This window comes from Furipterus horrens, unplaced genomic scaffold (genome assembly GCF_987537825.1).
Source record: "Furipterus horrens unplaced genomic scaffold, mFurHor1.1.pri manual_scaffold_15, whole genome shotgun sequence".
Taxonomy (NCBI): domain Eukaryota; kingdom Metazoa; phylum Chordata; class Mammalia; order Chiroptera; family Furipteridae; genus Furipterus; species Furipterus horrens.
In genome coordinates this window covers 10173315-10195945 of record NW_028327185.1, presented here as the reverse complement: position 1 = coordinate 10195945, position 22631 = coordinate 10173315, and the positions used below count along the sequence as shown (strand labels likewise).

General features: G+C 46.6%; 1 protein-coding gene across 1 annotated transcript; it reads left to right on the top strand.

Moving 5' to 3' along the window:
• The first annotated feature begins 334 nt into the window (after positions 1-334).
• Positions 335-22523, top strand: LBR (lamin B receptor). Its single transcript, XM_090263164.1, has 14 exons — positions 335-454; positions 6099-6277; positions 7754-7981; positions 10942-11025; positions 11287-11479; positions 12504-12700; positions 14545-14599; positions 14966-15157; positions 15817-15920; positions 17135-17260; positions 18125-18293; positions 19804-19884; positions 19985-20107; positions 20705-22523. The coding sequence occupies exons 2-14, from the start codon at positions 6113-6115 to the stop codon at positions 20863-20865; spliced, it is 1878 nt and encodes a 625-aa protein (XP_090119290.1). The 5' UTR covers positions 335-454; positions 6099-6112; the 3' UTR covers positions 20866-22523.
• Positions 22524-22631: the final 108 nt, after the last annotated feature.

The window sequence follows — 22631 nt, the reverse complement described above, 5'->3', positions numbered from 1 at the left end:
CAGCTGCGCACCGCCAGGTAACTGTGGCGAGTGCCAGGAGGGGAAGAGCGGGGAGCGCAAGGGCCCCCGGGCGGCAGAGATAAGGCTCCTGCAGACGGACGCCGCAGGGAAGCACCTGGGCAGCTCCACGGGGCTCGTCTCCCGCATATCTGGTGCCTCGCCGCGCGGCGGGACGGGACGGCACGGCGGCGCCACGGCGCACGGCCAATCGACAGCGCCAGGGACAATTCAAAAGGCCGAGGAGCCAATGCAAGTCCCGCAGGCCCCGCTGAAGGGGCGGAGCGACGAGGGGGCGGGGCCGGGGAGCGCGCGCCCGGACTGCGGGATCGCGCGACGTGAGAGCCCGAGAGCGCGAGAACGCGGCGGGGTGGCGTCGCGCGCGTGGAACAGCCACCGGGTAGCAGCTCGGCAACTCTCCCAGAGTCGTTCGTGTCCCAGCCGGAGTGTAGCGCAGGTGAGCGCCCCCAGCCCCGCCCGCGCCCTGCGGTGCGGCCTCCCGGGGGGCGGGCGGCCGGGGGAGGCCGGCGGCGGGGCGCGGCTTGTAGGCTGGGGTCCCCGGGCGCCCGGCCTGCTGCCGCGGCCTCGCCCTCCGCTCCGGGTCGGTCGGGGCCGCTGCTGGCTGGGCTTGAACTGCGCGCGGCCCAGCCCGGCCAGCTGCGGAAATGGAACTGCCGGTTTTAAATTGGGGACGTTTCCCTCCATTTTGGACGCGCCGCGTCGCTGTAAAGTGCTGTTGGTTGGGGAGGTTTGGGGATCGGTGACCCTCCCCGGCCCCTTTGTCCCCGCCCTGCAGCCCCCGCCCTCCCAGGCCCGCTCTGAGCGCCTTTTTGACAGATAACTGGGTGGCTTGGCGGGTTGTGCTGGTGGGGAAGCAGGAAAGGCGCGGCAGCCTGGCGAACGGGGAAGTGGGGTTGCAAAGTTGACTAATTCGCGCTGGTTGTCACTGGCCTTGAGGGTCGTGGTTGTCTCGCTTTGGTGGCCCCCCAGTGCGGACTGCAGGCTTGCTCGCTTGCGTGCGTTGCATTCTCTCTCCCCTGGTGTGTGCGCACAACCCAAAACAGATCGTTAGGGAAGGCCGGCGTGCTGCTACGAAAGCTCAGTCCTGTTTTTTTCACCTGCTTAAGGCATTTGCAAACGCTTCATAATGACCCCTTCCAGCAGCCTTAAGGGGCACTTAGTAAACACTTGATGGCACAGGGCCTGTTTCCAGGCACGTCGCCGATCGGGTGCATGAGCGGGTGTGAAGGCAGGCTGGGCTACTCAGAACGACCCCGTAGCTGCACTGGACAGCGCGTGGACGATCAAAGAGTTCAGCCCGGAGCCGTGTGCGTGCTCACCTGCTACGCGAGGCGCGGCCAGGGCCGAGCTAGTCCGAGCCCTCAGGGTCCTGGCAAATGAACGCGAGCAAATCTGTAACTACACTTTGCAGCACCTGCTGTGAAGGGCAGGAAGGGGCCACTCGAGGAGAACAGCGGGACCCTAATTTAGACCGAGCCCCACGCCCAGTTGGTTTTCTTTCCGAGACATCTAGAGAGGAGGGAAAAGAGTGAGTAGGAGGGGAATGAGCCTTACCTTCGCATTTTATTTCTTAGGGGAGGGGAAAATCAGGCCATTCTGCCTCTGCAGCCAAGAAGTAGCCTGCCTTCTGCCTCCTGAGCAAGGCCAGCGGTTCCTATTGGTGATTTACCTAGCAGGCCAGTCTCGGGCTCCGATGTTGAAGGGAAGCTGTCGAACTTCGTTTGAGCTTCCTGTTTTCTGCCACACTTAGGCTAATTTGGAAAAGTGAAGGAAAGATGGCCAGAGATCCTTAGTATGACCCAGACTGGCAGAGAATAGCAGCTTTCTCTCGTGTGGATAGATAGTACCATATTGGAGCCAAACGAGGGAGGATTGTGGTGTGTTAGCAGGTGTCTTAATGGGGAGAAGCCTGCCGGTGCAGGCGGGGGGGGGGGGCCACTGTGTTCAGTAAGCAAGTCTTTACACACTTGGCTGAAACATCCCAAGGGAAGCCTGTTCAGGTGTGTCTTGCCCGCATTAGGTGAGTACATGATAAGGTGCATCCGTGTCCTTTCTGGGCTGATTCACTCCTGCCCAAGATTACATTAGGACGCGATTGCACAGCATTGTCACATGTGGCCGTGGGGCTTGCCTGTTGTGGAAAGTGGAGGTGGATGCAGTGTTGTGGTTTCGTGTTTTGGAACATTTGTATGTAAGGTAGTGTGGTGGTTTTCTCAGGAGAGCTCGTTTGTTTGTTGGTATGTTTGTTTTTTTCTCTTTTAACCACCATGTGAACACATTGCTCTCAAGGCCCAATTCTTAATTTGTTTTTAAAATAATTGAGCTTAGAGACCTAACAGATACCCACTAGATATCTTAATCTGTTTAGCCCAAAATATTTAATTGGTCACAGAAAGGTGCCAGTAAATAAATTCCCAAAAAGGTACAGAATCTGCCCAAGGGCCTTCTTAAAAACCCAGGAGGACCCTGAGACCGTGTTTCAGAAGTCTGTGAAGAGTTGTTTGAAGCTTGGACGGCGTCTTACGTAGGAAGGTGTAATTGCCTTCTTTCAGCCCCGGTTGACCAACATGGGACAACTAGTATTGATAACAGGGCTCTGATTTTGGGGGTCCAGGGAGGAAGGGGGGGCCAGAGAGGAGAGAAGGAGGGCCGTTTCCTTCCTCTTTCTTAGAATTCGGAGGCTCAAGCTAAATGTTGAAACAGACAAAGCTTGCTGTTGTCACCTTCCTTTTTTGTGTCCTTCCGCCATGTCCCAAGGTGTCCACTGCCCCCTGCTTCCCCACACCCCCAGGTGGCTCCTCAGGCAGGCGTGACTTCCTCCCCAGAGCTTCGGGCTCCTCTGCTCCCCACTGCAAGCCCGAGCCCTGATGCTATCTCAGTGGGTGCTGGGAAGAAAGCTGCCTCTTTCCAGTGAGTAGCTGGGTGTCCTTTCATCTGCCAGCCTTGCTGCTGTCCTTCTAAACAAGCGACGCTTATTAAGTTTTATCTCAGGCGATTAACTGAAGAAATGTGCTTCTGAACGATGTTTCTCTCGGGAGGGGCGGGGTAGGGTAACTTTCTCCTTTCCTAATGCCACGGAGTCTTCAAAAGTTGTTAAATGGTGTTGTTGCTGTATAATCAGGTCCTGGCAGGAGCCGGGTAAGGAATGGGTGTTTTTGTGCCCAGATGGTGTAGTGGGGCGTGCCGAGGTGACGGCGATTCAGGGCGAGACTTCACTAGTGTGCTGCCTGCTTCTGGGCCTGAGCCCAGGCAGTTCGGCTGGTGCTGAAGGTCAGGCACTGGTTTTGTCACGTGGAAAAGTGGACCTGCTCGTCAGTGGAGGGAGAAGTGTTACCTCCTAACAGCTGGGGCGCCCAGCAATCAGTTGATACTTGCAGAAAGGTCGCAGACAGGCCTTACTTACAAACTGTAAGTAGCAAGGCCTTACTTACAAACTGTAAGTAGCAATCCCTGTAGGTTGCCTGTGGCTTCGTAGAATGTCTTTATAGAAGGCTTCATGGGCCATGTTTTGGTTTGGTGGCAAAGAATGTTTTAACTCAGGGATGAAGGCCAGGTCCGTATTAGCCAAGGTGTGAGATTGGCAGCGTCACTTCTTATGCATTTGGGCCTTAAAAGACTTGAAAACTTTATGGAAGAGTCCCCAATTTGCTGTTGATTGTAGATTTGGAATTTTTTTCTTCCCTGTTGTTGGGTTATAGTAATGTTAATTATACATCCTTGATTTTTCCATACTAATCTGTTCCATAGTTTGTTGTTATTTTTAATAAAGGTAATTTGTTAAAAATTAAAAAATATTTTAATTTTATTATTGTATTTTTTCTATTATTATTTAGTCACCCTTATATCCTCTTTCTCCCAGCAATCACCACAGTGTTGTTCATGTCCATGAGTCCTTTTTCCTTTTTGCTCAGTCCCTCCACCCCCTACGCCCCCTCCCCCCGCTGTCACCTGCTCTCTATCATTGAGTCCATCTCTATTTTGCGTGTTAGTTCAGTTTTTTCATTAGATTCTACATATGAGTGAGATCATATGGCATTTGTCTTTCTCCGACTGGCTTATTTCACTTAGCATGATGTTCTCCCGGTCCACCCACGCTGTCACAAAGGGTAAACTTTTCTTCTTTTTTAGGGCTGAGTAGTATTCCATTGTGTAAATCTCCCCTAGTTGTTTTATCCGCTCATCTACTGACGGGCACCCGGGCTGCTTCCATAGCCTGGCGATTGTAAATAACGCTGCAGTGAACACAGGGGAGCTTGTGTACTTTCAAATTAGTGTTTTGGGTTCCTTTGGATATATTCCCAGAAGTGGAATGACTGGGTCAAAAGGCAGATCCATTTTTAATTTTTTGAGGCATCTCCATACTGTTTTCTACAGTGGCTGTGTCAATCCGCATCCCCACCAACAGTGCAGAAGTGTTCCCCTTTCTCCGCATCCTCGTCAGCACTTGTTGTTTGTTGATTTATTGATGATGGCCATTCTGGCAGGTGTGATGTGAAATCTCATTGTGGTTTTAATTTGCATTTCTTTTTTTAAAAGATTTTATTTGTTTACTTTTAGAGAGAGGGGAAGGGAGGGAGAAAGAAAGGGAGAGAAACAGCAAGGTACAAGAGATAAATCGATTGGTTGCCTGTCACACGCCCCCATCCAGGGACCCAGGCGTGTGCCCTCCTGACTGGGAATCCAAACCAATGACCCATTTGGCTCGAGGCCAGCACTCAGTCCCCTGAGCCACACCAGTCAGGGCTTAATGTGCATTTCTCTGATGATTTGTGACATTGAATGTCTTTTCATGTGTCTGTTGGCCATCTGTATGTCCTCTTTGGAGAAGTGTCTGTTCAGGTCCTTTGCCCATTTTTTAACTGGATTGTTCTTTTTTTTTTTGGTGTTGAATTTGTAACTTCTGTATAAATTCTGGATATTAACCCCTTATCAGATGTATCTGCGAATGTTCTCCCATTCTGTGAGCTGTCTTTTTGTTTTGTTGTTTTCCTTTGCTGTGCAAAAATTTTTCGTTTGATATAGTTCCATTTGTTTATTTTTTCTTTAGTTTCCCTTGCCTAGGGAGGTATATCTGATAAAACATTGCTACAGGCTGCCCTGGCTGGTGTGACTCAGTGGATTGAGCCCTGGCCTGTGAACCAAAGGGTCGCTGGTTCGATTCCCAGTGAAGGCACGTGCCTGGGTTGTAGGTTGGAGGTGTGCGAGAAGCAACTGATTGATATATCTCTGTCCCTCTTTCTCCCTCTCTTCCCCCTCTCTAAATATAAATAAATAAAATCTTTAAAAAATATATTGCTAGGGGCTGTGTCTGAGATTTTGCTGCCTGTGTTTTCTTCTAGGATTTTTATGGTTTCGAGTCTTACATTTAAGTCTGTACTGATTTCACTTTATTCTTGTGTGTGGTGTGAGAAGGTGGTCTGGTTTCATTTTTCTGCGTGTATCTGTCCAATGTTCCCAACACCATTTATTGAATAAACTATCTTTAGCCCATTGTATGTGCTTGCTTCCTCTGTCGAATATTAATCGACTATAAAGGTGTGGGTTTATTTCTGGGCTCTCTGTTCTGTCCATTGAAAAAAATTAATATATTTTTAAAGGCTTTGTAAGACTTAGATGCAAATTTATAGATTAGAAAATGAATCCTTTGTGAGATTGTTCCTGTTGATTAGCAAGAAACATGGTCACTGTAGGTGATAGCGTTTTGCACAGGCGACCATTTGGTATGCGGTGATAATTTCTCCTTAGTGTCGTATGTACCACAGTGACCACGTTGTCCTGTATGAAGTGATTCCTGATGGGACATGATGTGGCGGGAAGAACAACCTCTGGGTTGCCCTGACTGCCATTTCCCGCTGGCTCTTTGATGCCCGTGGACGCAATGGTTAGCGTTCCAGTGAGCTTTCGTTTCTCACCTGGAGCACAGGGGTTGTACCTTCCCTCTCCCCTAGGTCTCTTTGGCCCTAAAATCCTGACCAGTTAAACATTTGGAAAGCTGTATTTTAGTGTTTAATCTAGGAAACAAGACAGACGTGAGTGTGCATTGCTTTGACTCCTTTTTTGTTTTCTTTAAAACCATTCAGACTGATTTTTGAAAATGCCAACTAGGAAGTTTGCCGATGGCGAAGTGGTAAGAGGTCGATGGCCTGGGAGTTCACTTTATTATGAAGTTGAAATTCTGAGCCATGACAGCAAGTCCCAGCTTTACACCGTAAAATACAAAGATGGCACCGAACTTGAACTGAAAGAGAATGATATCAAGGTAAGTGCTGCCTCGGTTTACCTGAGTGTGTTTGTAGCAAGCGTGGCATGACTGTAGGTGTGGCTTTTAAGGCAGAGCAGTTAGTTCTGGCTCTCCCCGGAGGCTCCTGCTTTGGGTCAGACACTGGTTTTGGCTCTAGGAATGTATGGATGAGATGCAGGGCCCCGTTCCTAAGAAGTTCCCGGTCAACTAGAGACGACGTACTTACGTCGGTCGTGTTCCGGGTTTAAAACGTTGTGTGACGGAAGTCTGTCGGGGGTTTGGGAAGGCCCTGGGCTTCGGGGAAGGCTTTTAGAGGTGGTGACACCTGAGCTGAGTGCTGAGAGCAAACAGGAAAAACGCAGGTGACGGAGGGGCAGCTTCTGCAGAGGGCAGCGTGCCAAAAGCTTGGGGCTAGGGGAGCACAGACTGCCAAGTGCTGGAAGGCCGTGGTGGGCGAGAGACAGTGGAGGGGAGAGTGAGACCGGGAGGGTTTGGGGCTTCATCCTAAACCCTGAGGATTCAGTCAGGAGAATGCCATTACTTAGATTTGAGTCTGGTGAGGACCTGGGCTTTAAAATACCTGGTCCATGGTGTACAAGTACTTATGTAAAAAAATACTGTAAAAATGACAAATGAGAAAGACGTGCAAAGTCAGGCCTAACTTTTTATTATTGAAGTCAACAGACATAAAGTTACTTTGTTAAAATGCTATAAAAATTTCTACATACCTATTTGTAATTCCATTCCTTGGTGCAGATCAGTAACCACCAGTTTTTGACCCATAGCTACGGACCCCAATTTGAGTGTGGTAGACCAGGGCTGGCAAAGGTTCTGAATAAAGGGACAGATAGTAAACATTGCAGGCTTCGTGGGCCCTATTGTTTCTGCCAAGCGAGAGCAGCTCTAGGCAGTCTGGAAGGGAATGGACATGGCTGTGTTCCAATAAAACTTTACTTATGGACGCTGAAATGTGAATTTCGGATAATTCTCTCATGTCACAATGTCTTGTTCTTTTGGTTTTTGTTTGCAATCAGTGAAAAAATGTAAAGCCATTCCACATCACTGAGTAATCCAAGTTGTACTCGGTTTAAGATCTGCCTGTGTGTTTGGTTCCGGGTGAAACTGTGAGGCTCATTTTCTTGTTTGTGTGCAGATTTTCCTCTCGTCCCATCATCTCAGCTTTGATCGTGGTTCGTTGTGCCTTACCTCGTGTATGTTCTTGGGAACATGTGCAGCTAGTTGGTTTAGACACACTCACTTCCTGGCAGTATGGTCAGAGAAGTGGAGTGGAAAGGCTGCACCTGTCACACGAGAGAGGGCTCACGGTCCCAGCGGCTTCCCCACTGGCCTCTGAGCGAGCCTTAGATCCCAGGATTTCTGGGCTGGTCTTAGAGATAATGTGTCAATGCCTGCCTTTGCCACCCTCTTGTAACGTGGTTCTATCTGTGGGTATTATGACGTGCACTAAAACTCTGCCTTCTGCTCCCTCTCTAGCCCTTAACTTCCTTTAGGCAAAGGAAAAGTGGCTCAACTTCCAGTTCTCCCTCCAGACGCCGAGGGAGTCGGTCACGGTCACGGTCACGGTCACGCTCCCGATCCCCTGGCCGATCCCCTGGCAGACCCTCTAAAAGCTCCCGCCGACCTGCATCTGCTTCACGCCATGCTGACATTAAGGAAATGAGGAAGGAAGTGTTGGAAGTGAAATTGACTCCACTGGTATTGGTACGTGTGTGTGTCTCTGGGAGATCTTTATCCTTATCAGTATTTAGTCCAAAACACAGCCTTCCCCTTGATGTATATGCTTACTCATATTTGTAGTTAATAATATGAAAATGGCAGTTGAAACACCAAGTCTAAGGTAATGATTTTGTAAGATTTCATAAAAAATGAATGTTGGAAGAATAGAAGGTGTAATGCTTTTAAATGCCAATGAAAACAATATTAAGTTACAAGAATGCTACTTAATGTTTTTCTTAAGAAGTTTTTAAATACAAAATAGACGTAGATTGTAGTTTGAACTAAGTAAGCTATTATAGCGTATAGAAGTTCATCTACGAAATACACATATTCTGTTCCTCTTAGCTTCAGTATACTTATTTGATCACTTTTTCTGTTCAAAGATGGTAATTTTAATGGAATTAATTTTAAAGTTTAAGCGTGGAACCATCAGGGTGTGTAAGGGCCTGTAGAACCTTTCACAGTGCATATTTTAGATAGACCAAATAGAAGTTATTTTTAAGTAAAAAGACTTGAATAAAGGTCATTTTTTATTCACTTATTACCTTTTTTTGGATAAAATGCTCACAGATATTTTTAAAAGCAGATTAAGGCCTGACTGGGTGGCTCAGTTGGCTGGAATGTCGGCCTATAACACCAGAAGGTTACGGGTTTGACCCCTGGTCAGGCTGTGTATGGGAGGCAGCTGATCGCGGTTTCTCACCCTGATGCCCCACCTCCCTTTAAGAGCAATAAACACATATCCTTGGGCGAGGACTGAAAACAACTGGATCATGTACGTACTGTTTTGTAGTCAGATTTAAAATTTTTAAATATTGGGAATAAGCTCCTGCATTATATTTTTCTACGTCGTTTTTGTTGTATTGCTTGGATATCCCGTAAGTTACACAGACGTAACAATTGGTAATTGCGGCTTCCTTTATGGTAGACATGTAGCTCTTTTCTTTTGAAATTTTCACTATTATAAACAAACATTCTTTTACAGCATCTGGTATTTCTTATTTTTTATTTTATTTATTTATTTTTAGAGGGGAAAGGAGAGAGAAAGAGAGGGAGAGAAACCTCAATGTGCGGTTGCCTCTCGTGCACCCCAAACTGGGTACCTAGCCTGCGACCCAGGCCTGTGCCCTGACTGGGAATCAAACCGGCGACCATTTGGTTTGCAGGCCGGTGCTCAATCCACTGAGCCACACCAGCCAGGGCTGATACTTCTTTAGGATAAATTCATACAAGTGGAGCTGCTAGGTCAGATGGATAGAGCAGATTTGAGGCTCTTGCCAAGTTGCTTCAAGAAAGTGTATACGAGCATCAGTCGTGTATGAATGCCCATTTTCTCATTCTATTATTGTAATAATTTTTTGCCTATGATTTTCAAAGATTTTCAACTCAGCATTTTAACTTGCATTTTGATAATTACTCGTGTGTCTGAATGTTCAATCAGTGGCTCTCGTGACTGGTCAGGTGACTCAGGGTAAGGAACAGGTGCTGTATGCCACTTTCACGTTTTCATTTTCAGCATTTAGTGCCCATTATATTTTTACAGTGTAACCTTCTTACAGCCCTGATGACCCAAGAGCCACAGACGGGCTTTGCTCCGTAGCAGGGAGAGCCCTGCACCCGCTGGCTACGCACCGCGGGACAGAGGACGGTGCGTTGCCCGGGAAAGACTGTGCTTCAGCTGCATGTAGCTCTGAGCATCATGTCTTCGTGTTCTTGCTGACTCTGAATTTAACTTTTGTAATAATTTGCCTCATTTGTAGTGGGCACGGTGTAGGGTCAGCTAGATAGCTGTGTTACAGGAGTACACTTGCAGTTACTGTAGATTACATGTTGGGCATTTGAAGAACTAAGCGTGTGGTAGTGTGCGGTATTTAGGTGGGTCCGTTTGTGGTTAAGTGGCTCACTGCACCGTGATAAACTCAAGTGCATGTTGCGTGTTATCACTGCTCAGTTAGACTTTGATTTGAACTGGAACTCTCCTTTGCCAGCTGCCCTCCCAAAGGATAGACTTGAGTTTGGGTTTTTTCTAAATCCTCACTCAGGGATATGTTTATTAATTTTAGAGAGAGTGGAAGGGAGGGAATGAGGAAGGGATGGGGGTGTAGGAGAGAGAGACAGACAGACAGACAGACATCGATGTGAGAGAGAAACATTGATTGGTTGCCTCCTATACGCACCCTGACCAGGGATCGAACTCACAACCTTTTGGTGTATGGGATGATGCTCCAACCAACTGAGCCACCCAGCCAGGGCTAAACTTGGGTTTTTCATTTGTTTTCCTCCACTTGGTTTATTAGCATTATAATTTGTTATAATTTGTCAGTGACTTATACAGGAGCAAAATGACAGATTTCAGCCATGCTTTGCCTAAAAAAAATATTTTGCAAGCTGAAGCACTTTCCCTGTTCAGTCTGATAAGAAAATTTGTCTACTGCTTCAGTAGAATGCACATTTGAGGAAGGAGACCGAGTCAGGAAATTTAAGATTAAATAAAAACCAGGCAGCGTGAAATTGAGAAAATAGTGTGTAACTTCCCATTACAGGCTATTTTGGGGCAGTAAATGTATTTCATTTTTGTTTTTGTTTTTTAACCAATTAATGAATGAACTAATTGATAGTTTTTACTTCTTTAACTCAAATAGCAAATACTGTTAGAATAGCTGTCATTAAACAATGAAATTATAACATTCAGTCTAATTATGTTTAAAAGATGAAAATTTATGTGGAATCTTTACTATAAAACCCAGTCTTTTGAAGATTGGGAAATTTTAACTTTATCCCTTTTTATTTTTAACAAAACTATCCTGAATTCTTCAGAATTAAAGCTGTGAAAATCTTTGGCTTTCTTTATTGCTTGATAACACAGTAGTAAAGATTTGCCATTGGGTTCTTTTTTAATGAGTTACGATTCACGTGGTTAAAATGCTTCGTGTTCTTCCCTTTAGAAGCCGTTCGGGAACAGCATCGGCAGGTACAATGGGGAGCGGGAGCACGTCGAGAGGAACGACCTGCCCCACAGAAACCCGCAGGTGCAGCGGCGACAGCCTTCACTCTCAGCTCTTGTTTCCTTTGTTCACGTGACTTTCCCGAAGGCAGCGCATTGAAATCATGACACGTCCTACAGTCTTTTTAAAAAATTTGTTCTTCAGTTAAGACTGACTATAACTTAACAGATTTATCCTTAGCATATGGCTATATAAAGATGCCGAATTAGTAAATGTGGTAGCATTGATGATAATTGTGGACTATTGTGGACTACAGATATTTACTACTTTTTATTTTTTAACTAGGAAAAACTCCATTTGTCACAAGAAAGTAGTTATGTAACTACACAGTATAGCCTTCGTACAAGAAGAGAAGAGAACAAGTTAGAAGAAATAGATCCCACGGAAGAGAAAATCGTCACAGAAGGACCTACATTGTTGAGATCCTTTGAGGTGACAGCCACACAGAAGAAGGACTTAGAGTTTGGAGGAGTGCCTGGTAGGTGTCAGAACCGGACTTCGGGTGGCCAGTGGGACTTGCAATGACGTGAACAGGAAAAGAAGGCCTTTGCCTGAAGAATTGGGAAGCAGGCAGGTGATGCGCCAGGTGGGAGCCTGGGGAGGAGCCTTCCGGTAGAAGGCAGCAGGTGCAGAGGCCTGAGGTGGGAGCATTTTTGAGGATTATAATTAAGTAGAAAGGGTGCCAGTGTGGCTGTAAATAAAACTTTCAGCAATCTATCAACAGATTTTGATCCAAGAGGTGATAGAAGGAAGGTCGATGTGAATGATTAGGGACAGGGAAATCTCCTAGTCATCGGACCTGTGGTGACAGGGCTGCTTCGGCAGGAGCAGCGGGAAGAAGCTGCAGACATGAAATGGAGCCATGGTGTCTGCCCTGCCTGCTGGACGGGTTGACTCTGAGAGTCCAAGATCTGAAGTGTTCAGAGGCTTGGCGTTATTCAGTGGGTGGTACTGGTGAAATTATGAGCCAGTGAAAGAAAATACTTTTTGACCAAATGGCTCACAATCCTGCAGCGCTTAATTGCTTTGGTTTTGTAAGTTGCTGGCTGTCTGGCCTGTTAAAGGTGGCGTCCAGCGTCACTGAACGTCTGTGCACGTGCTGCATGAACGTGATACTGTTGGAATTGTTAGAAACCTAAGGAAGGAAGCTTTTTGTTTCTTTAAGATCAGGCTGATAAGTTTTGGATGTTCTGGTCTTTAATTTGCTGGAGTTTCAACATGTTTGCTCTGTAGTGATTGGATTTTAAATGTTCGAGAGCTGGGGCATGAGCTGTTCAGTGCTGCATGGCTGCTCTTTTACTGCTTTAATGACCACGCTGCTGGCCTGCTAGACGTGATGGGTAGAGATTAGGACTCTTTGATGGGTACGCTGGAAATTGGTTTCAAATAGCCAGACTTAGGGCCTGACCTTAAAATACCCAAATGATTCTAGGAAAAAAAAAAAACAAAAAAAAAAAACTGGATGGAAAATTGAGCCTTGAATGTTTACTAATTGTCTGCAGGTGTGTTTCTCATCATGCTTGGCCTGCCTGCCTTCCTCTTCCTGTTGCTGTTGATGTGTAGACAGAAGGAGCCCGGTCTTCTGAATTTCCCGCCTCCTTTGCCGGCTTGGAAGGAGTTATGGGAACCCAGAGTGTTTGGGGCCTACGTCCTCTGGTTTTTTGTTCAGGCTCTGTTCTACTTACTGCCCTTTGGGAAGGTAAGTTTCTGTTGGGGGCGGGGTAGCGGAGTACTGTGAAGTTTTCCTCCCTCTTTCCATGTTTATATAAAAGGTTTACAGTAGGTTTAAGGTTAAAAGCTGTCCTTGGTCATAACCACGCACACTCAGATTGTTGAGCCTTCACTCTCGAATCCTGTAATACTTGCTTACCAAGTGGAACTGTAAAAATCTGATTGATGTCTCTTGTGGAACTTTCTAAGCCACATAGAAAAGATTAAACTACTGTGCAAAATGGCCTAATGGTAGAGGCTCCTGGCAAAAAAGTCCCCCTCAGTGTGTCATTTCAGTTGGTAGCTACTGAGCTCAATGAATCTAGTCTGCATCTTTTACTTAATATATAATATGGTGAGTTTTTAATTTTCAGAAATTTGTTGTCAGAAGCATCTTACGTTCTTTCAGACTCATGCAATGTCTAAGGTTTGTCCTCACTGCTAAGTGTAGTGTTTTCTTCTTTTGGCAGATGTATTTAAAGGAACATGAGATTCCTTAAGCAGTAAATAATTCACTTAGAGATCTTATTCTTAGGGCTTTGCAAGTGTACCAACTGTCTGAAAACCAAAGGATCGGGTTCACTAGGAGTGGCGAATGCCATGATAGGGCGATAGAGCTGCAGACATGAAGTACTTTGAAATCTCTCCATCACACTGTTGGCTGCAGCGGGGATTTTTGTGGTATGGAGAGTCAGACACTTTTATGGGAAGGCTCTAGAGTAAAAATCACTGATTCAGTTGATTTAGGTAAGACTAGTTCAAACTAGATTATATTCATTGAGAAAAGCAGGTTTGATGGTTAAATAATGTGTGTGTGTGTGTGTGTGTGTGTGTTGAGAGAGAGACACACACACAAACTAAAATCCCAGCACTATTTGTGAGGCCTTTAATACATTAGGATCATTTGAAATTAGCATGTGGGGTTTTGCACATCCTGCGATCTCAAAAGGTATTATATTTCTCTTGGGTTCCCTTTCATAGCTAATGAAAGGGTGAAGTGTTTAGCCCAGGAAAAATGATACCATGTTAGTATTTGACAGTTTAAAATGACTTGCGACGTTCTGAGCAGTGACGTTGGGTAGTAAAGTGTGACTGTGTAGTTGAACAAGAGGACTTTTTACTTGAACTCGTCCCATTCAAGGGGTGCGTTTCCTGAGAGCCTGTGGCCTGGGGAGGCCGGGGGTGTTCTGCATGGAGATGACGGGTCCCCACCAGGAAGTGCTCAGTCTCTTATCAGAGGAAAAGGAATCACGTGAAATGACTAAGTGGGTGAGCGTCTCTGTGCAGAGAGCAGAGCAGCCAGTAATGAGTGCATACGATGCATCAGCTGGTATGAGGGCCGGTGTGGCTGGGTGAGTGGGTGAGGCCCAGTTAAAAGGACCTCACCATGAAATCACATTGTTTACAAATCAAAAAAGAAAGAGAAGGACCTCACCAATGTCAGCGCAGCTGACGGTGTTAAAGATCTGTGAGCCGGACAGTAACTCGCTGTAGGAGCTCTTAGAGCCCGTTCAGTCCTGTGGAGGCGCCTGGGGCCGCCGCAGAGGGGGGCTGATGGGACAGCCTGGTACCCCGAGACGTTGCTGCTGGGCTCGGACCCAGCAGGTTCCTGAAGGTGGACTTGCTTCATCCGAGGGCTTGCCGACGGGGGGAGAACTGGACAACTGTAATAGCATAATTGATAAAATATAATAAAAAAAACTTGTTACTAAATTTCCCTACTAAACGATAGTCCTCCTTGGGCATGGTAAGATTTATAATATTAGAGGACATATATATGATGGTCAAGTGTGGTGCTTTTAAATTTTTAAATTAAAAATTTTTTCTTTTAAGGTTGTAGAAGGAACACCTCTTACTGATGGAAGAAGACTCAAGTACAGATTAAATGGTGATTTTTTTTTTTTTAAAGACTCAAATTGATGACTTGATAGCTCAAAACTTTGGCATGTTGTACTCTTTCAACTGTCAAAGCTGTCCAGCAGAGTAGTAAATAGTAAATTATCTCTCAGTTGTCTGCAGGGCGTGCAGGTGAATTATTTATACCTGCAGCCCCCGTGTAAAAATATTTGAAAAATTGAGAGGCTTTTATCTGTATTGACGATTACCCCTCAGAGGTCTTGTTTGTTCATGTATTTGTGTGTATTTAGCCTAAACAATTAAGTTGAGACTTTAAGAACCAACCTTGTGTTACATTGTAATGGGATAGCGCTCACGCAAGCCCTGGGTCAACACTAGTTCTCTGCCTTTCTCGAAGGATTCTACGCTTTCGTGCTGACGTCCGCAGCTGTGGGGGCCGCGCTCTTCGGGGGCGTGGAGCTGCACTACGTGTACGATCACTTCCTCCAGTTCGCACTGGCCGCCCTCGTTTTCTCCGTGGCCCTGAGCGTGTGTCTCTACGCGAAGGCTCGGCGTGCGCCCCCGGGCGAGCTGTCCCCGGCCAGCTCAGGTGGGTGGTGGTGGAGCGCGTCGGGAACGCCCCCCAGCCTTGCGGCCCCCGCTTGTAAGCACATTACATTCCTAGCTTCAGTTTATGAGATGAAGAGTAATAAGAATAAATAAAAAGATGAAAACACTTAAAGGTAAAATTAAAGGAAGACACGATCTTTCCTCATACTTAACCATTTGTTTCTCTTCCCTTTTTTAGTCACTTGTTGACAGGCAGACATTTCCATACCTTACTTACAGTAACATTTTAGGACGGTTAATACGTCGTAATTTATTACAAGTATTTTTTATCCCAAGTAGTAAATGTCCTTTAAAAAAAAAAACAAAGATTTCAAATTGGTTGATTCTGACCTAAAGTATTTAAACATTAAAAAAATTAAGTTGCTTATTTTAAAAAATTGTGAGTCTACACTTAAAAAAGACTCTAGTTCCCCCAGTCGGGGTCCTGGCCCCGGGGCCCATGCCTGCCCGTGTAGCAGCCCCACGGTCCCAGTCCCCGCGGCTCCTCTCACACCTCACCATCGCGCCTGGGGGCCAGGCCCCTGGATTCAGCTGTGACCCCGGGGGGGAACAGCAGTGCATGTTTACAGCCACAGAGCCGGGCTTGGAATAGAGCTTTTGCAGAAAGCCCCGTTTGAATAAGAGCTTTTCCCTTCGCAGGAAATGCCATCTATGATTTCTTCATCGGCCGTGAATTAAATCCTCGGATTGGTACTTTTGATCTCAAATACTTTTGTGAATTGCGCCCTGGATTGATTGGATGGGTATGTCTTTTCTTTATCTTTTTTTTTTTTTAATTTCAGTTCAGTCATGCTAATTAGTCTTAGATTTAGAAAGAATTGTAGACAATTTCAAAATAAGCTGTGGGTGGTAAATTTTTAGGAATAATTATAGCTTTCCCTAAATCTGTCTACTTAAAATACTTTTTTACTGTAAATATAGTCCAGAGGGTTAAGATGCCCTGTTACAGGTTATTAAACCTTAAAAGAGGTGGTTTTATTTTTATAGTCATTTCTGTTCATGTAGGAAAGTGATAGTCAATGAATACATGTAATGAAGAATATATTTTCTTCCTCTTAAAAAAAAAAAACCAGAACAAAGAGCAGAATAGCAGTCAATAGGGGGGAGGGGAGAGGGAGAGAAGGGGGATAAGTAAGGGAAGGGATTAATTAAAGAGCCTGTATGAAAGACTCATGGACATGGACAACGGGGAGGGATATGATTGCGGGAGAGGGGGTGGGTTGGGTGGGGGAGAGAAATTAGGGGAAAAGGGGACAACTGTAATTGAAAAACCAAAATTAAAAAAAAAAAAAAAGATTCTTTTCAAAAGATAGGTCACCAATATGTTGTTTCTAAAAATAAAATGTGACTTGTAACCTAAAAAAAAAAAAACAAAAAAAAAACCAATGTGTTTTAGACGTGGGGGAGAGTTGCAAAATAAAGAGCTCGCTCAGGGCTGTCACTCTGTGTCCCCAGGGCTCACATCTGGCACAATCAGGCATGACGGTCAGGGACAGCACATTGACACGGTTTACACTATTATTCACTCAATCCACAGACCTTGAGTTTCGCCCAGTTTTCCTATGCTGACCTTGTTCTGTTCCGGGACCCTCTGCGGCTCCCACAGTGCGTCTGCGGTTACTCAGCCTGGGTGTCTTCTAACAGTTGCCAAGTCTTTCCTCGTCTCTCATGACTTGACCCTTGAAAAGCACCCTTTAAATTTGCGTTAGTCCAGTGTTGTCCCACGACTGGAGTGAGGGGCGCATTTTTGGCGGCAGTGCCATAGGGAACACCATGCCCTTCTCAGTGCGTCCTGTCAAGGGGCTCATGGCGTGACTTGTCTTACGACTGCTGGCGGCTACTTGCGCAGGTGGCGTCTGCAGGTTTCTCAGCTGCGAAGTGACCGTTTTTCCCTCTGGTGGCGGCTAAGGGTCTCTGAGGAGGCACTTGGGGACACTTCTTGCCCCTTTTATTTCAGGTCGTGATTAACTTGGTAATGCTTTTGGCTGAGATGAAGTTACATAATCGGGCTGCTCCCTCCTTGGCAATGATTTTGGTTAACAGTTTCCAGCTCTTGTACGTGGTGGATGCGCTCTGGAATGAGGTAATTAACTTCACAGCCAGAGGCCTTGGAGTCAGACGGCTCCCAGTGTGGGTGAGGGACCTGACTGGGCCTCTCGGGCCTCGGCCTCTCAGGCTGAGTGAGGAGAACGCCCTGCCTGCAGGGCCTGGGAGCCCTGGATGGTTCGACCCAGGGAAGCTCTGCGCTGACTCCTGGTGAGCACAGCAGGTGGTGCCGGTCCGGGGTGACCTGGCCACGTGCTCCTGCCCCCCACACCCCGAGAATGCGCTCACTGTTGTTCACTGAGCAGGAGGAGGGAAGCGGGCAGTTGCCAGGTAGCTTATTTTCTTACGTAGGAAATCTGCCTGAAAAGCAAGATTACGGTTAGAGGTGCGTTGGCAGCTGTGGTGATCTTGTTACTCCTTCAGCAAACGTACCGAACCCTAATTCCCTAACACACAGGCAGTGTGCTGCGCGCTGGTCCTGCTTCTGTGTCCTCGTCTTGTGGGGAGGGAGGGACTCAGTCCCACTCCAGTCACACGTTTGCTTCCGCCTGAAGGAGGGCGGCAGCGGCTGGGAAGGACCTTGTCTGAAGGGGAAGGAGGGACCGGGGAAGGCAGCTCGGGCGCTTAAGCTGAGGCCGGAGGAGGGTGCCCGGGCAGAGGGGTGGGGGCCCCGGGAGGTGTCTCAGACGTCTGTGATCTCGGGCAGAGCGAGAGGGCAGTGCGACAGGAGCGGAACCCGCAGGACCCTTAGTGTGGGACACGTCGGGGACCCCCTGCTCCCCACCCTCCCGCAGCCCCTTATAAATCTGTCAGCTAGTACTTTATCTGAATACTTAAAACACAAACTTTTCTCCCCCCAGTTCTTTAAGAAGTTTCCTTTTTCCTCCGTCTGCCCTCCTAGGAAGCGGTGCTGACCACCATGGACATCATCCATGACGGGTTCGGGTTCATGCTGGCTTTTGGGGACTTGGTGTGGGTTCCCTTCATCTACAGCTTCCAAGCCTTTTATCTGGTCCATCATCCGAATGAAGTGTCTTGGCCGGTGGCATCTCTGATTATTGCTCTGAAGCGTGAGTCTTAATTTCACTCTGGGTGTTAAATGTTATGTACCAGGTCTGCTGGGCTCTGGTCTCTACATATTTATAACATGCCCTTTTAAATGGTTGTAATTAGCTCTGTTTGAAGTCATTTGTGACGGATGAATGATAATTCTTGCATCTTGCAGAGAATGGATGCTTCATACCTAGGTTCTTTAGTAGCTCTCTAAAGAGATAATTTTTATTTTTAAATTTTTATTAATATTTAAAAAGATTTTTCAGTTACAGTTGACATTCAGTGTTAGTTGCAGGTGTGCAGCCTTGTGGTTAGACGTCTGTGTTACCTATGGAAGGGACCCTGAGCAGTCTGGTGCCCGCCTGCCACGGCACACAGGATGGCTTTGGCGACTGTTCTCTCTGCTGCACTTCACAGCCCCATGATCGTTTTAATCTTAATCCCTTCATTCTTTTCACTTGGCTGCCACCTCCCTCCTATCAGGCCATTATCAGCTTGTTCTAAAGAGAGAATTTTTAAACAAAGCAGTTTGCTTTTAAATTGAATTGTTTAGTAATGAGTCATGTTTTTCTATTGAGTGCCTGCTTCCTCCTCCTTAAGGAGGAGGAAGACTAGTCCTGCCTTCCTGGGACTTAGAGTGTAACAGGAGGAAATAGCCTCTCAGACACTCACAAGAGGCGGACGGAGAGGACAGAAGAGGGACTGATAGACCCAGTGTGGTGGGAGTTGAAGGTAGAAAGTCCTTCTCCTGGGGGATGTGGTGGGGGGGAGTGAGAGGGGAGGCCAATGAGCCAGCAGGGACCAGCTCAGGGTGGCGGGGGCTGAGGTCCCCCGTTGGCCACATGGATTAGCTTCGGGAGCACTGGTCACTCAGCACCCCCACCTGTCCAGGGGAGGGATGATCAGCATTAGACTCCAGTACAGCCGGTGCTGCCATACTAATCAGGGTCCGCGGTGGAAGAAGAAATTCTGGTTTGGTTTATCCGTGTCAGCCAGGCCTGTGGGTCAGGTAAGACCATATATTACAGTGAAGCTAATGATAAGACAGGACCTGTTCACTGCTTTGTTGAGGACTGACACCCTAACAGTTGAGAATGACACGTCAGGGCCTATTCACTTGGACGTTTTGAAGTTTGAAATAAAGTGGGATTTGGCATACATTTGAGTGTGAGATGTGGTAGTGTTAATGGTGTTCACCTTACGGCCGGTAGGTCTCATTGCCAACAGAGGAGATGGCCTGCAGTCCTCATTAGAGCCAACCCTGACCTTGGTTATTGTCACGTGGGCCGTGTAATATTTATTCATGGTTATTCTGCCTAAGACATGCTCCCCGTGGGGACCTGCAAGCGGCCTGGCCATGAGGCATCAGAGCGGTTGTCCTCTGACTCTGAGATTGAGAGGATTCGAATGTTCTTATGAAATTAAACTCTCTACTTCGGAAACTTCCTTAGAAATAATCTCTAAGTGAAATTACAGATGCTTTTAAATACTAGATTATATTTAAATTGCTAACATGAAATTTTCCAGTTTGTGGCTACGTAATCTTCCGGTGTGCAAATGCTCAGAAAAATGCATTCCGGAAAAATCCCATGGATCCAAAGCTTGCACGTAAGTATTGGTTTTATATTATTTATGTTGCATATTATTTGTTGCGTAAAGATTTTATGTCTTTGCATATCATTGCAAATGTATTTCTATTTTTACATAGATTTAAAAACCATTCATACTTCAACGGGCAAAAACCTCCTAGTGTCTGGATGGTGGGGCTTTGTCCGCCACCCCAATTACCTGGGTGATCTCATCATGGCCCTGGCGTGGTCCCTCCCGTGTGGTAAGCACTGAAGGGGAGTGCTGCGTGGCTCTCCCGGCGGGGGCATCGTGCGCAGAGCCGGTGCGAGTGGTGTCGCCCTGGGCGAGGTCGGGGTGGCCCACGGCAGATGCCCCTCCTGGCCTGTTACCTGTAGCACCTCATTCATCTGGCTTCCGCGGGGAGTTAGCAACCCCCCGAGCCTGAAGTTTCACTCGAAACGTCTAAAAGCAGAATGTTAAGTTTTAAACTGCGCGTCATGCTTTTTGCTAAGCAGAGGGTACGGAAGCCCGCCGAGCTCTTCCTCCACGACGCGGGCGGTGCACACTCATCCTGGAACACCGGGGCACTTACGAAGCGCAGACCTCGGCCCCTGCTCGACCGTCCCCACCCCCCACTCCATTCCCTGAGCGCCAGAGCAGGGGACATGGGCAGATTTGCTTTCAATATGGGGACACCTGTTATGGTGACGATGGGTCGTTAGAATGGCTCAGTCACACTTTTCTGCCGAGCACAGTGGGGTCTCCTGGGGTCTCCTGCGGTGATGGGGCTTTCCCCGTTTTTCGGGGGAGGGCAGCCGTGGGAACCAGAATGCCCAATGGAGTCCCGCTGTCCCCGCAGGTTTCAACCACATTCTGCCGTATTTCTACGTGATCTACTTCACCCTGCTGCTTGTCCACCGCGAGGCCCGGGACGAGCGCCAGTGCCGGCGGAAGTATGGCGTGGCCTGGGACCGGTACTGCCAGCGCGTGCCCTACCGCATCGTGCCCTACGTGTACTAGCCCGGCCGGCCCCTCGGCGCCCGCGGGAAGGGCCCCGAGCGAGCGCTTTTTCTTCCACTGCACTGGGGGGACCTCCGCGTCTCCTTCTCTTTTTGAGTCAGGACTGTAGGGCCAAGTAGTAAACCTTTCCATATAGCCATGTTTATTGTTATTAAGTCGTCGTAATTAACCTAAGGAAAAACCGTAAGATGTTTGACTTCGCATTCTAATAGGAAGTTTGCAGTCCTTAAAAACCTGCAGAGAACAGTCTTATCACTGCCCGGGGAAAAATACTTCTGATGTTCGTGGGTTTTGATTTTTTAAAATTTTGCTCTTTTTGTGTTGTCAGTTGGTTCTTCTTAAAAGAAAACACTGTTACAATTAAAGCATTTACTAGTCATGTGACTGGGGGGAGAGGGGGACCGGACTCTTGTTAGATGCTACATAAGAAAAGGGATGACAGATGAGGGGCGCTGGTCAAGGAGGTGGCTTGTGGTTGTTTGCTTAACCTGAACTTCTGAAGCTGCATTTGAAAATGTAAATATATAGCTTTTATGTAATATATGGGGCTTCAGGTTTTTCTGTACAGTATTTTGAATGTGAAATAATTGTCAAGACTAAGAATCTTAACAAAAACATTTGCAGTATTTTTAAATTAAGTTTTGTAAAGTACTACGTATGAGTTAAACATTTTGAAACAATTAGAATTTACTATTGTGTAAAAGATGCTATGAAAAGAGGCTACGAAGACATAGGAAGGGTATTTTTCTTAATCCAAAGTTTGCAAATTTGGCTTTTCTACCTCAGTTGCAGGTGTTTGCCTTTATAAACTGTTGCAAATAGAAAAAATAGAAAAAATATATATTTTTGCAGTAACATCCCTATTTAAACATTTTTACACAGACTGGTGGTTGAAAATTTGCCATTTCAGGCCAATATTTTTATATGCTTTGACTTTTTTAATGAAACTTTTTGCTACTGCTGTGCTCATGCAGGTCACACTGTATTTTATATAGTCTTGGTATTTGCAGAGTTCTGTGAGGAGTGTTGTGTTCATCTTTAGAAGTCTGTTCATCTAAGCACAATTTAAGGGAATAGTTTAAAATCCTTTTAGTTTGATAGCTGTGTATAAGGTAGCTTTAGCTGTTAAATTCTAGTTAAGTTGATATAGTCTCATCGTTAATTATTCTATAGTGGAAAGCAAGTTGGTGAAGCTTTAGTATTCAAATTTCAGTTCTCAACATCCTAAACATATGGGGGTCTAATAACTACAGTGTGTATTTTGGGTTTTTAATTATCCATTTTATATATGAGCCATTTGGACCTGCAGTCAGAGGTGTGGGATCCGTTCCTGTTGATGTGATTGTGAAGGAGGCGCGCGCTTGCGTCCCGGCGTCTGTAAACACTGGGGTGGGGCCCTGTGAGTGCTGCGTGAGCGAGCGCCACGCGTGCGGGCGGCCTGCTGTGCTTTTCTCCCGGCAGCGGAAAGTGGTGCCCAGCATGCTCTGGCCGAGGCCCCCCAAGGAGCTTCGGGTAGGAAGAAGGACCTTTAATTCTTTACCCGCGTAATGAGAAAGGAGCCTGTGTCCAGCTATAATTTTTTTTCATGTTTGTTTCACAAGTTTTATAATGAAGTCTTAAGTTGGAAATGCTGGCAATAAAAAGATGTGCTTTGATCACTTTGGAGCCTCATTTTTTCCTGGGGTCGTTTGTGACCCTCCCGGACCACAGGGAATCCAGAAGGCCAATGGGACCTCTAGCCAGCCTGGTCTTTACTTTTGTACTGT